Below are 14,521 nucleotides of genomic sequence, written 5' to 3' on the forward strand. Positions count from 1 at the left end.
TCTCCACAAACAGGATATTTTTTTCTTTCCGGTTTTTCTTTCTCCTCTGCTCGTTGGGCTATGGAAAATCATAGAGAGCTGTATAATAGCTCATTTTAAATGAAATTGCCACATCCAGCGCCTTGTTTAATTAAAAATAAAATACTTTTTAAAGTAGAATCAATTTTATCAAAAAAATTACATTTTTGATGTATTTTCATACTGCAGTCTTTTCAAAGATATTTGAATTTTGAAGCAATCAATCAATTCATGGTAATGAACTCTATAGTAATAATAGCTTCTTGTCTAAATAGTAACCGAAACTCTAAAGAACGAAACTTTGATACCAATAGATACATCAAAGCAAACAGTTCGTTATATTATAATAAAGAACGACCTCTTGCCAATACTAAATTTTATAGGCCACTTAACTATATAGTATAGGCTAGTAAAGTTACATAAAAAACCGATTGAGTTCATCATAAATGTGATTTGTCCACACGGTTTCATTCTAGATTTATAATATAGAATCTTTGCCTATACTAAATTTTATACGCCACTTATATTAAGTGTAGGTTAGTAATTCCACAGATAGCTTTGCACTGGAACATCGTAAAGAGTTGTTTAATGGCTCATTTTAAAGGAAATTAACGGGGTTAAAAACATTTTATAATTATAAAACAAATCATTTTTAATCTGGGTTGCAGCGGTAGCTAGGAACCTAGTAAGAGACGATCACGTCCAATGTTAAGAAATATAAAAACCCATAACTCCTAAAAGAAGTCAGATCAAAACAAAAAGTACGCCATTAGAACCGCCATGTCTGAAGCCCCTGTATAGGAAACTTTCTGTCATTTGGCTTGTACAGCAGGGGAAAAATATTGGCTTGAAAATCAAGAATAGTGGCAGCTACTGCAGCATTCTGCCTAAGCGGCATTTTTTTCTTTCTTCTTTCTCTTCCACAGATAGCTTGTCACTGGAACATCGTAGAGAGTTGTTCAATGGCTCATTTTAAAGGAAATCTCTAGATCTAGTGCCATTTGTACTTAATTTTTTTTTAAATAGATTTGATTTTCTACGAAAAACTTAATTTTTTATATACAATATTGAGCAATGACGTCATAGTTGTTGGATGTAGTTAGTACATAAAGGCTCGATCATCGAATATTATAACAAGGAACAAACCCTAGCTTATAGTAACTATTCCGGGTTGCATCGGTAGCTAGCGACCTAGTAAGTGACTATCATGCCCCATAGTAAAAACTAAAGTAACCCATATTTCCTGAAAAAAGATTTAGATCAAATTGTGCCAACATCGTTCTTTACTTAGGCAGCGCTATTGCGCTGCCTGTAAAACTGCATTTTTGTACAACACTGTATTAGCAAATGATATTAACATCAGGTTGTATATAAAGGTCAAAATAGTATTTTTAAGATGATCAAAAGCATGCAGATATATTTATATAAAGTATAGTGATTCCTTTAAAGTTTTAAACAAAAACTTTGAAATCAAAATCTGATTGGCGAAATGAAACTAGAGTAAATCCTGAACATTTTAAGTAAAATAGTTTTATTTCATGGATTGGTAAAGTTATTCTGCAAATTGCAAAAAATATTTATTGTGTCTGAGCAAACATTTTAATTTTGTAATTAAAAATAGAAAAATACCTGAAAATTAGAAAATTACTTTTAATTTTTGATAAGTTCTAGATACTTGACACGTGTTTTTATGGCTATTAACAAGTGACTAATAATATCGTGATGAGTCGTTTAAATGAAAACAGTAGTGCCAACGGAAGTAGTATAGACAAGGAGTATGATGAAGTCTGGAGCATTATCATTGAGATTCTAACAGAGGATTATTCCCGGTATACTTCTCTTATAGAAGAGACTACAAAGTTTATTGTCGATAATGTTACGATGGAGAAGTTTATGGAAAAATTCATAAACGGAATTGAAAAACATGTTGAACTATTGAACGCTAAGATACCAGTTGATGATTTACTGCATCAATATGCAATATACTGTACTAGATTTTACAAAGGTATGTATTGGGTTGACCGGGCTTGTGATATAATGAATAGAAATTACGTAAAATCCTTTGTCGATGAAAGAGAAGATAAATTAGAGTTGAGAGATATTGGGATAAAGACATGGAAGAAGCTTGTGATAGAAAGCCGAAAGCCAAAGTTGTTTAATTCTCTGGCTGCAGAAATCGAGAAATGCATAAATAATTTCCGGGATGAGTGTCATATCAACTATGAAAGGGAGGTGAAGCTATTGCAACAAACAATCAATTCATTCCTTGGAACTAAAGCTAAGCCTGAACGAAAACCTGCTATTGATATGTCAATGAATGATTCAAAGCTAGAGGATGAGATGGACGAGAATTCTCGAGATGGTTGCGAGCTTTTCTCCGATTTTAAAAATGATTATGTAGCTAAAACACAGAAATACTATAAGAATTTCACAACAAAGAGTAAACGCTTTATCAGTGACAATGGACCTGGTCTTTACGTGGAAGAGATTCCAAGATGTTATGAGATAGAACAGAAAATTCTCGATTCCCTCTTCATCCAAGAAGAAGAGATGCTAAAATTTTTTTTAATCGAAAAAGAGGAAATGAAAATGTTGTGCACCAGTTTCCTAGAAAGCGTTATTTCAGTACTAGGACAGACCATGGTTGATGAGAATATAGAATATGTCAAAGAAGGACTGGCCATCTTGATGAAAAGAGAGGATGAAATTGTCTTAAGTAAAGTCTATGATGTATTAAAGGTGTTTAAAGGAAAGGGACTTATTGAACTTGCAAAAACAGTGGAAAAGCACATTACGGACATTGGAAGCAAGAGTCTTGAAAAAATTGATAGAGACAATCATGGCAATCCTATCTACTTTGTCAATGAAGCCCTTTCTGTGTATTCAAAATACTCAAACATGATATCTGTCTGCTTCAAGGATAATCACTATTTTATTAAAGCTCGGGACAAGGCAGTTCACTCGTTTTTGAATGCCAAGTACAATAACAGAAGTGTTTCAATGTCAGCACAGTATTTAGCAAAATATTTTGATAAAATAGTGAAACAGAAAGGAAATGGTGACAAGCTGGATATAACTCTTTTCAGATATCTTAATGATAAGGATTTATTTGAGAGATATTATGCCAAATATTTAGCAAAAAGATTAATTAGTGGATCGTCACCTGATAGTGATAAGGAAGAGAAAATGATAAGCAAATTTAAAGAATATTGTGGCTATGAATATTCTCGTAGATTTAACCAAATCTATAAAGATAAAAGTATTTCAGATGACCTCAATATTAAATTCACCGAACACCTTAAAGGAATGGGGAAAAAGCTGTATCATAAGTTTGTACCTCATGTTACATCACAGGGCAGCTGGCCATTTTCTATAATAGCAACTCCCGGCTTTATTTTGCCAATTACGTTGGAAGAGTCTTTATCTGAATTTGAAGCCTTTTACAAAGGACTTTACCCAGGAAAAAAATTAACTTGGGTCTATGATATGTCTACAGTTGATATACAACTTACTTATACAAAGCAAAGCTACACTGCAACTATGTCAGCAGTTCAGAATGTAATTTTGACACAGTTTGAGTCCAAAGAAGAACTCACTTACAGTCACTTGCTTGGTGCAACGAGTTTGAAGGATAATCAGCTTCTTGCGAACCTTAATGGTCTTATTGAACAGAAAATCTTAATTTGCAATGTACCTGATAAAAGCCATCTGTATCCTGACACCCCAATTCGCTTAAACTTGATGTTTGAAAATAAGAAAGCTAAATTCAAAGTGCCTTTACCCCAACCACCCAGAGTTCCTGTAAAAGAAACTGAAGACAATGTATCTTTGCATAAAGAGAGGATGGTTTACTTAGAGGTAGTAATAGTGAGAATAATGAAAGCAAAAAAGAGTATGACACGCATTGCTTTAATCGAAGAAACAATTAATCAAACTCGTAATAGGTTCTGCCCAGACGTCAAATTAATCAATAATACTCTACAACGTCTCCTTGAAAAAGAATATATAGAAATCCCTAAAAACAATTCAAATACGTTTAAATATGTAGCTTAAATTTATAGTGAAGAACGAACACTCGTCTATAGTATCAAACTGTTCGTGGTGACGAAGGGTATAGTAAGAGTGACACGTCTTAATAGTAAGGTTATTTTTTAGGTTGTTTTGTTAGGTTATGGATGGATACTCGATACGAGTCATAAGGAGTGTTAATTAGATGAAAATATTATTTCTTGTTTTGTAATAAGATGCCTTCTAAGCAAGTTATTATACGCAATTTAAAAAAATAGTACTATACAAAAAACAGACACAACATCTTGAAAAGAGAAAAGCAAAGGTATTCAACTGACAAGGTGTATCGAGATGCGAAAATCGATAGTGACAAACAGCGTTATTATAATGATGTAGTTTAGAGACATGGGAAAATTGAGGCAGCCAAACAAAAGAGTAAGGAACGGTATGATAATGATGAAGATTACCGAGAAGCAACAATTGAGAAGGCTAGACAAAAGATCAAGGAGCATTATCACAATGATGATGATTACCGAAAAATATGTAAGAAAAAAGTTGCTACCAGAATAATGGGTAGATACTGGGGAGACAAAAGCTATAATGAAAAAATTAAATTCTCTGCGAGGTTGTACCGGTGAACGCATAAGGACGAAGGGAAAAATTACATTCAGAAATACAAGAAGATGGCAAAAATAAAGGCTGATCTTTGTAAATTGAGAAACATTTTACGCATGTTTAACCAGGATCACAAAAAGCATTCAAAATTACAGATTAAAATTCTCTTTGAAAGAGCGGATGCTGTTGAAAAGTCGGCTAGAAATGCTATGGCAAAACTTCATAGTAATATCCAAAAGAAATGTTTTCAATTTAATGAAAAGCTTCCAAGGTATGGTTTGACAACTCGTCGGCTGGGAGGATGATTGTCGTATCTGACTCGAGACGAGTTTCAAGAAAAACGCGATTGAAGTTTGAAACGCGATATCTTTTTTATTTAATGACGAAACCGGGATTTTTTTTATCTCGACTGTAGTCGCACTCAAGGGCTACAACCTGGTTGAAATTTCGTTCACCTGGAGCAACTGGATATTGAGATATTGCTTGTTGAAAAACAGATACGACAAAACGCTCGCGGAAATTTCTTTACGGAAAACCAATACGACAATTTTGCTCTGAAAACTAGCAGCGTAAATGTCATCTCTTAGGAACTCAGTTTTGCAAGCTTTAAATTTTAATCAATTTCGAATATAAAAGCATAAGAAAAACTCAGCACTACTTCGGGTACAAAGAAACATCGTTCCAACGAAACTGGACCTACTTTTTTATGTTTTATCGAAAAATGCTTTGTAGTATGCTTCGTCCTCCAGCGGCATGAACTTTAGGAGGCTTTTCACGTCCTTGATCTTTTCCTCAGGCAAGGAAGAGAGCCTAGGGAGTGGGCCTGGCTCAAGTAACTCCTCAATCACAGTAACTTTGGAGACTCCCTTCCTTTTTTAACTACTGCAGCCTCGGGTGCAATCTTCACCAGTTCATGTGAGGCAGAGCCAAAATTCTCCTTGTAATACACTCTTTTGTGCTCAGTTGAAACAAATCTCAGTTCCTTGACTTTTGTGAAGGGAACTTTCGAATATCCTTTGTATTCTTTGGAGCAGCTCTGAAAATCTAAGAAGTCAGATCTTTTCATTTGGATCACAATGTACGGTTCCTTTTTCCTAGCTTTAATCATAAGTCGAGTGAGGGTCAGAGGTGAATGAATTTCCAATTTAGCAAAGTAATGTTCGATGGCACTATGGACAGCGTCCACTTCTTGGATCGATGAGTGTCCTGGCTCGCAAAACTTCATTGTAATGGACTGAACATGGGGAGCTTTTTCAAAGTATCCTGCATTTGGTAGCTCATGATACTGTTCCTATTTTGCGGGACACAGGAGTCAGACCACGTTATAAGCTCTTTGATATTTGGATGCCCTGAAAAGACTTTTGACAATATAGCCGCCACTGCACTTGCACTGTCATTTCCGGTCCGCCCTCCAATCAACTCAGACCAGAGAGCACAATAGATCTCCTTTTTCGTCTGTTTACTTGGATCTGGTTCAGCACTGTCCTTGTAATGCAGCACAGCAGTCAAGTTATAAGTATTGATCTTTCTTTTGTAAAAGAAACAAGATGCGTTCCCTCTTGGCAATGCAAATACATTTTCCAGATCAAAACAGAGGACTGGCTTGGTAAGCAATCTATCCATATCTCTTTCTACTTTGGTTTCTGCTTTTGACCTTTTATGATTTTCAAAAATAGCTCGTTTTTCGTCAGATACCGTAGTTCCATTCCTGCGTGCAACATCAAATTCTTCGCACAAATCACACCGGTCATTTTTTGGTGTGTGGAACGACAAGTTAAATTCCGTATTGAACACTTTCCTGTATACAGTTTCTGAGGCACTCTTGCGGCCCTCATCTTCGCACTTTTCACAATATAAGCTATACATCCGAGCCATGTTCAAGTTAGACTCCAAATATTGTTTGGAAGTCTCAGCCCTTCGATAGTGGGACTCGATCTTTGGAAAGGAGTTAATGTGGTTACGTATGAAGTCCATGTCTTCCTCTGATGTTTTGTTTTTGGCGATCTTCTTCCTTGGAGGCGTGGGCGTTCCGCAGGTATTCTTCTGCTCGTGAGCGTAGTGCACTCTCCTCTCGGTTATGTCGAACGTTGTCAGATAAAAAGATCTGCAAACCTGCCTTTCTTTTCCGTTGATGACAACAAAATACTGGTAGGTGTTTTTCCTCCTTGTCACTTGTTTTTTGTTTTTCTTCTTAGGCAGGCACTTTGTGGTTTTCAGATAAAACATTTTCTTCATTTCAGCAGACAATTTCCAGAAATTATCAAAAGCATTCTGTCTTTTTTCGGGTGGGATTTTGTGACATTCGTAGAAGCAATCTTCAGTAAACTTTGAAGGCTGCACAGAACGGACTCTGCTATGCGTTTTCTTAGTCTTGGGGTTAACGTAGGCAGTCCCATCATTATTTGCTGTCTTGATCTTAGTTTTTATCCATTCGCTTTCATTCCTCAATCTTTTTCTCGTTGATTTTTTTCCAGGGTCAACGCCTTCTGTGCCATTCCTATTTCCAGCTACAGGCTCTGTAAAAGAATTTGAACCTCTCTCGACATCTTCAAAATAACTAGTTTCATTATTCCGATTAGCTTGTCCATAATCAGTCGAAACATAAACCAAGGGCAACGGGGAATCGGAAAGAACTCTTTCACCTGCATCAGCAAAGCTTGACTCGTCTTTGTAAGAAATGATGCTCGGTTCATTTGCTGATGAGCACTCAGCAATACTCGGTGCATATTCCGAATCTTCGTCAGAATTCTCAAGGTCTTCGTCAGAGCTGTAAAAGAAAAAAAAATTATAGTGGTTACTCCAGCGATGGGCTCAGTGAAGAACTGCAGGTCAGGAAAATGAAATTTTCAGTAGACTAAAGATAGGCTTTGTAAGGATAGACTAGTCTAGGCCTAGTAATATCAAAACATATTTTTAGCTCTAATATTTATTAAAGGGGAGAAATCAGATAAAGAAAAAAAGGAAATATACCATTAGATTTTCTATTTCCTTGTCTATTCCCCCACAAAGCCAGATACACCTTTAGGCTTAACAAAACAGTTTGATTTTTCTTTAAACTAGCTTTATTTGGTAATACACATCAGCTGCTGATGAAGAACTGGGTATATTATCCAAGCACCCCTGGTGTTTGGATAATCACTAACTTTGGACAAGCAACCGAGCATAATTTGATTCAAATAGAGCCTATATTTCCAAGCAAGCTCTTAGTCTTGCATATGTATAGATTTAGATTACCTTGTTGGGATTAGCTCAATTTGATCTCAGAAACTTTTTTATACTGAAAATTAAGCTTAAAGAAAAGTTAGCAAACCCTAGTAGCCTATTTTTCTTTACAGCACATGTCTGGGATTGAATCTATTTATGTTTGAGTGGTTTTGTATCCTACAAGGCCTATAGGATCATGTGTTTAAGATTGGGCAGTATTTTCTAGAATTAGCCTAGAATTAGGCTATGCTTAAACTAAATTGTGTATTTGTCATTAGACTCTACTATTAACTATCAATGCATTCAAAACATTCAGCAATCCATATGGCTAAAATATTCAGCCTAATCAAATAGCCTAGGCTAGCCTACTTGTTCAAGAAAATTTGATACTTCCTTTGAGTTCTGCAAATTAGCAAATCGCATTATGAGATGGTGCAGTGGTACAATAATGTGCGTAAATAGACAAGACAATTCTGTTATCTAGGAATAGAACCATATTCCTAATTCAATGCTGTTTCCAAATCAAACTATATATGCACCAAAAATCATAACAAATCAGGTAGCCTATTTGATATACTCTTGGGTAAAGGTGCAGTGTAGCTCCCCTGTACTATAGGGTGCAGAGACCCTACTCTATACTATACTATAGGGTGCAGAGGCCTAGAAGAAATCGACACTTTACCTGCCAAATTCATCAAAAATTGCTTCAAAATCCCTCGCCAAGTTTTTCCTTGGACGCGCCATTTTCTTCTTCTTCTCTGAAGTGCGTGACGGCAAAACAGCCAGATACGACAATTTTCCAATACGACAATTTCACTAGCGGATTATCAGCGATAATGTCCGATACGACAAATGGTTTTTGGTCTTTTACTCAGGAACGGTAGCCAGTAGAGCAAAACAAAAAGCAGATTCAGATTCTACGCAAAATTTTACACTAGATGGCATTCATAACTCAATTTTGGCCGGAGATGCCTAATACGACAATCATCCTCCCAGCCGACGAACTGTGGAACAGTTTATAGATGCAATTGAGAATGTTCGACAACACAGTGAAAATACGGAGGCGTACTTCTTAGAAAACTTGTATATTAATTTTGGAAGTAGCAATTGCAGTTTATGCAGCAGCAATAAAAATACATATACAAGCATACCTATCAACAGCGAAGGAAAAGCAATGTTTTTCAATTATGGTGAAAACGAGCCTGTTAGGATTATTAGTAATATGTCTTTGTAAGTCTAATGATTTCGAACTAATTCCTGGAACACTGACTCAAGAAAAAAGTATTTCTAACTGTGTTTTAAACAGTTCTTTTAGTTCTACTGAATATTTGGCAAAAAATACTCTGTGTTGTAGAACAAACTGTCCTGAAAAGTACAAGACAACTATTGAAAAATGCTCTGAAACTAGATCTGACAAGGAAATTGTGATGGCTGAAGTCACTTATAACAATCTGAGTAAGCATGTGAAACCAAAAATTGGGCAGCAGGTTACTTGGCAACGTCACCCTGATATCTGTAAGCTATATCCGACGGATATTGAATTATGTCGAATTCTTTTTGATATCCCTGAAAATAATATAGCATTAAAATATTCGACTGACAAAGTGGTTAATTTCTAGCTTGGCGGCTTGGATTATTGTGAAATCAATTACAGGTACATAAGAAAGCATGGGCATTCGTTATGCTGTAGCCCAAATGAGGGACGTCAGAGCTGTTTGCGTTCTCTAAGGGCACTAGCTCCACATTTTCCTGTCTTGACCTGTTTCATTAATAGCGTATATAAGGCAGTATCAAAATCTAAGATTATACAACATATTAATCTACTAAAAGTCGATGGCTCATACAAGGAACTAAGTCAATATTTAGAAAAAGTGTCAAGTAGACTCTGTCGTAATAGTCAAGACGTCATCTACGGTCATAGCAATATTAGAGTTTCTGTGGATGAAAATACAATAATAAAATTATTTGGTGAGAGCCTTGATAAGGTAGCTAACATAAGGGATGTATACCCTACAATGCATTGTGACAGTTGCGAGCAGATAAAGACAAAATACCAATTGAAGAGTCTAAGACCCTTTCAAATATCCGGGTTGCAGCGGTAGCTAGCAACTTAGTAAGAGATCACGTCCAATGTAAAGAAATATAAAAACCCATAGTTCATAAAAAAGGAGTCAGATCAAAACAAAAAGTACACCATTAGAACTACCTTTTCCGAAACCCCTGTATAGGTAACTTTCTGTCCCTTGGCTTGAACAGCAAGGGAAATAAATATATTGGCTTGAAAATCAAGAAAAGTGGCAGCTACTACAACATTCTGCCTAAACGGGATATTTTTTTTCTTTCTTCTTTTCCACAGATAGCTTGGCACTGGAACATCGTAGAGAGTTGTTCAATGGCTCATTTTAAAGGAAATCTCTAGATCTAGCGCCTTTTGCACTTAATTTTTTTAAATTAATTATTGTGTATGAAAAACTTATTTTCTCATATACAATATTGATCAATGACATCATAGTCGTTGGATGTAGTTAGTATTACATAAGTTATCTAAAGGCTCGATCATGTGCACCATGAGTAAAATACGATATATTGAAAATACAAGATTCTTTCCTTATAAAGATGATTCGGGCAGAAACTAAACGTCTCCTAATTGAGTTTAAATACCATTTCCAAGAGTCTAAATTCTTAATCGGCAAAAAGAGAAATTGCATTCTAGCTTCAGTCAAACAACGACACTAGTCGTTCGAATTTTGCTAAGATAATTAGTAGCAAAAAAATGCTACGTACCATATTTCTAAGGAAGTTTAAATGGCAAAAAACCCTGTGAACGCCTGAATCATCTGAAACATTTTAAAGAAATTTTTGGACGAGGATTCACGTTTTTGGGTCACGTGAGCCAATGGCAAGCCAGCCCTTACAGCGCAGGACTGAAAACCTATATTTTGATAGTGGTATAGATGTGCTTTTTGAGATTATTCGTAAGTTAGACTTGATATTATTCGTAAGTCAGATTAGGAGGTATTCGTAAGTCAGATTTGAGAAAATCCATTGAGATAGAAGTTTTAACTCTATCATCTCGATCACCATTATTGTCATTGAAGTGACCCGTTGCTGTGCAACTAAGTATGTAAGTTCAATAAATCTATTATCTTTTTTATCTGTGTTTATTTCATCTTATATGTCTGGATCTAGCCTAATGATGGATAATTAGTTCGTAAGTCTCCAAGGTAAATGCTCCCAAAGGAATCTGATCTCCAGATAGCTCAAGAAAGAAGAGGCCACGCTTTTTCATCCCTACAAACACCAAAAGTCGTTACGGCCACAGCTTAGAAAAAGTTTCTAACCCCTGCTAGCCTATAAGAATTCGTATCTCTTAAGTCAGATCTTATTGAGCTGTGGGAACAAAGCTCTGAAGCGTCAGAATTTATAGTTCAATAATTCTTAATTCCTCATAACTTTTGAAGGATTAAATTAAATGAAATAATTCAAGAATAATCAAAATCAGTATTAGAATACAATTCGATTAATCTGTATATTAGAGAAATTACGGCATCCGGTTAAAATGTAAGAAATAACAGTAGGGACATAAACCTATGACACTCATAATCTGATTTATTGAGAAAGTCAGGTTTTGTTTTTGATTAATAAGAATACGTTTGATTCAAATACTAATTTTTCTACCACCACCAATACCAAATATTTCTTCAATGGTTCACATTGAATTGAAGCTGAAACTAAGTAAAGGACAATTATGCCTCCATATATTCACAGTGATGTATAAGATTTCCCATCACATCTATAAACTGTTCCACAGTTGCTGGTCCATACCTTGGAAGCTTTTCACTAAACATACAACATTTCTTTTGGATATTGCTATGAAGTTTTGCGAAAGCATCTCTAGCTGACTTTTCAACAAAATCTATTCTTTCAGAGCTAATTTTAGTCTTTAATTTTGATTACACTAAAAGACGATCATTGGGATGACATTTTCTGGATTGAATCGGTGGTTAGCAACCTCCAGGTTGCAGTGGTAGCTAGTAACCTAGTAAGAGACGATCACTTCCAATGTTAAGAAATATAAAACCCATAACTCCTAAAAAAAGTATAATAAAGAACGACTTCTTGCCTGTATTAATTTATATTAAAGTTATTACATTTAGCTAGGAGTTATATTAATTACATTAAATAACAAACTATAGCCTGTAGTAATTGAACTAAAAAGCATACAATTGGACTAGTATGAAGGGAGGGTCTAGTTGATTTAGAATTAAAGTCCTACAAAATATAATAACTATAGATTGTTGTCAGAGGAGCATGCATACATTCAGAGTAAAAAAAAAGTATGAACCTAGTCAGTTAAATGAGCTAAATTGTACATACTAGCATAAAATTTCTTTTGATATAGCCTAAATCCTCAAACAGTTCGTTACAGTAAGGACCGAAGTCTATCTCACTATAACTGATGCAAGAGAAAAGAAAAAGAGGTCTTTGGTACATATGACGTCATACAATGTTACTTTTTTTCACAAGGGTTATAGTAAAGAATAAGTTGTAATAAACTACGACATCTTGCCTATATTAAATTTTATAGGCCACTTAACTATAGTATAGGTTAGTAAAGTTTACATGAAGGACCAACTTCATCATAAATCGTGTATGTCAAAACGGTTTCATTTTATATATTACATTAAAAGACGATTACTGAAATTATAATAAAAAACGACCTCTTGCCTATACTAAATTTTATACGCCACATAATTATAGTACCTAGCCAATGTTAACTGAAAAATAAATAGGGATTATGTAGTTTCCATCAGTATCATGGCTCTAGAGATGGCTGAAACCTAGTGAAGAACAAACCATTACAGTAAAGAACATTTCATGTTAAAGATTGATCAATGATGCCATAATCATTGTTTGCAGCCAGGTCGTTTCTTACTATTCCAATTAAGAAAAAGCCATAGACTTTTTCTGTTTGTAATTTAATATCAAACATCTGGGTTGAAGTGGTAGCTAGCAACCTAGTAATAGACGATTACGTCCAATTTTAAGAAATGTTCCTAAAAAAAGAGTCATATCAAAACAAAAAGTCCAAGATTAGAACCGCCTTGTCTGAAACCCCCTATATAGGAAACTTTCTGTCCCTGGGCTTGAACTGCAAGGGAAATATATTGGTTTGAAAATTAAAAAAATGGCAGCTACTACAACATTTTGCCTAAACGAGATATTTTTTTTCTGTTTTTCTTTTTTTTTCTTTTCCAAACATAGCTTGGCACTGGAACATCGTAAAGAGTTGTTCAATAGCTAATTTTAAACGAAATTTATCGGGTTAAAAATCTTTTGTAGCTAAAATAAATTATTTCTAAAAGAGAATAAATTTTTACACTAAAAACTGCATTTTTGATGTCTTTTCATACTGCAGTCTTTCAAAGATATTTGATTTTTGTACATAAATCCTAATCCGGGTTGCAGCGGTAGCTAGCAACCTAGTAAAAGACGATCACGTCCAATGTTAAGAAATATAAAAACCCCTAACTCCCAAGAAAAGAGTCAGATCATAACAAAAATTACACCATTAGAACCGCCTTGTTCAAAACCCCTATAAAGGAAACTTATCACTATTTGGCTTGAATAACAAAGAAAATATATTGGCTTGAAAATCAAGAAAATTGACTTTAACCACGTTATTCTCCACAAACGGGATATTTTCTTCTTTCCACTTGTTTTTCCTCCTCAGCTAGCTGGGCACTGGAAAGTCATAGAGAGCTGTATAATAGCTCATTTTAAAGGAAATTGCTACATCTAGTGCCTTTTGTAATTAAAAATAAAAATCTTTTTAAAGTAGAATGAATTTTGTCAAAAAAATTGCATTTTTGATGTATTTTCATGCTACAGTCTTTTCAAAGATATTTGAATTTTGAAGCAATCAAACAGTTCATGGTAATGAAATCTATAGCAATAATAGCTACTCGTCTCAATAGTAACCGAAACTCTAAAGAACAAAATTTTGATACCAATAGATACACTTGTCTCAATAGTAACCGAAACTCTAAAGAACGAAATTTCGTTACCAATATATACATCAAAGCAAACAGTTCGTGGTAACGAACTGTATGTTGTATAGTAAGAGCGATTCGTCTCAATAGTAAAAATTGCTACATCTAGTTCCTTCTGTAATTAAAGATAAAGTATTTTTTTAATAGTTCCGGTTTGCAGCGGTAGCTAAGAACCTAATTAAAAGAGATCATTCGAAGAACATACCATTGTATATATTAAACTTAGTTAGCTGCTCAATTCCTTGAAAAAAAAATCTTATTTGTCAACTGAAACTAGAATAATTCCTGAAAATTAAAAAAAAATAATTTTATTTAGCTGCAAAGTGCAAAAATATTTACGGTGTCTGAACAATAATTTCCATTTTTTAATTCAAACCAGAAAAAAACCTGAAAATTTAAAAATTAGTTTGGTTTTCCTTTTGCTTCATATAACTCGCTACACCATTTTATGCGCCATTAATTTTATATCATCTTAGTTAAAAAATTTTTGGCTTAACCCTTAAATTACGTATCTCTATATTGCTGTTCTATATTTAAAATGAGAAATATTCAAAATTTATTTATTTTAGTTTTGAGTTCAGAATCTCTTAAGTTATTATGTAAACTGCAAAAATATTTATTTT

General features: G+C 34.5%; 1 protein-coding gene across 1 annotated transcript; it reads left to right on the plus strand.

The window, feature by feature from the left end:
- Positions 1-1,740: 1,740 nt before the first annotated feature.
- On the plus strand, positions 1,741-4,071 carry LOC148939280 (cullin-2-like). The gene has a single exon (XM_089106831.1). It carries the CDS (start codon positions 1,741-1,743, stop codon positions 4,069-4,071), a length of 2,331 nt encoding a protein of 776 aa, XP_088962957.1.
- The last annotated feature ends 10,450 nt before the right edge of the window (positions 4,072-14,521 follow it).

Source organism: Artemia sp. Qi Xiang Cuo, chromosome 21 (assembly GCF_049724085.1).
Source record: "Artemia sp. Qi Xiang Cuo chromosome 21, ASM4972408v1, whole genome shotgun sequence".
Taxonomy (NCBI): Eukaryota; Metazoa; Arthropoda; class Branchiopoda; order Anostraca; family Artemiidae; genus Artemia; species Artemia sp. Qi Xiang Cuo.

Excerpts from the sequence above, each read along its gene's own strand:
- LOC148939280 (XM_089106831.1), top strand. The coding sequence starts at position 1,741 with ATGAGTCGTTTAAATGAAAACAGTAGTGCCAACGGAAGTAGTATAGAC.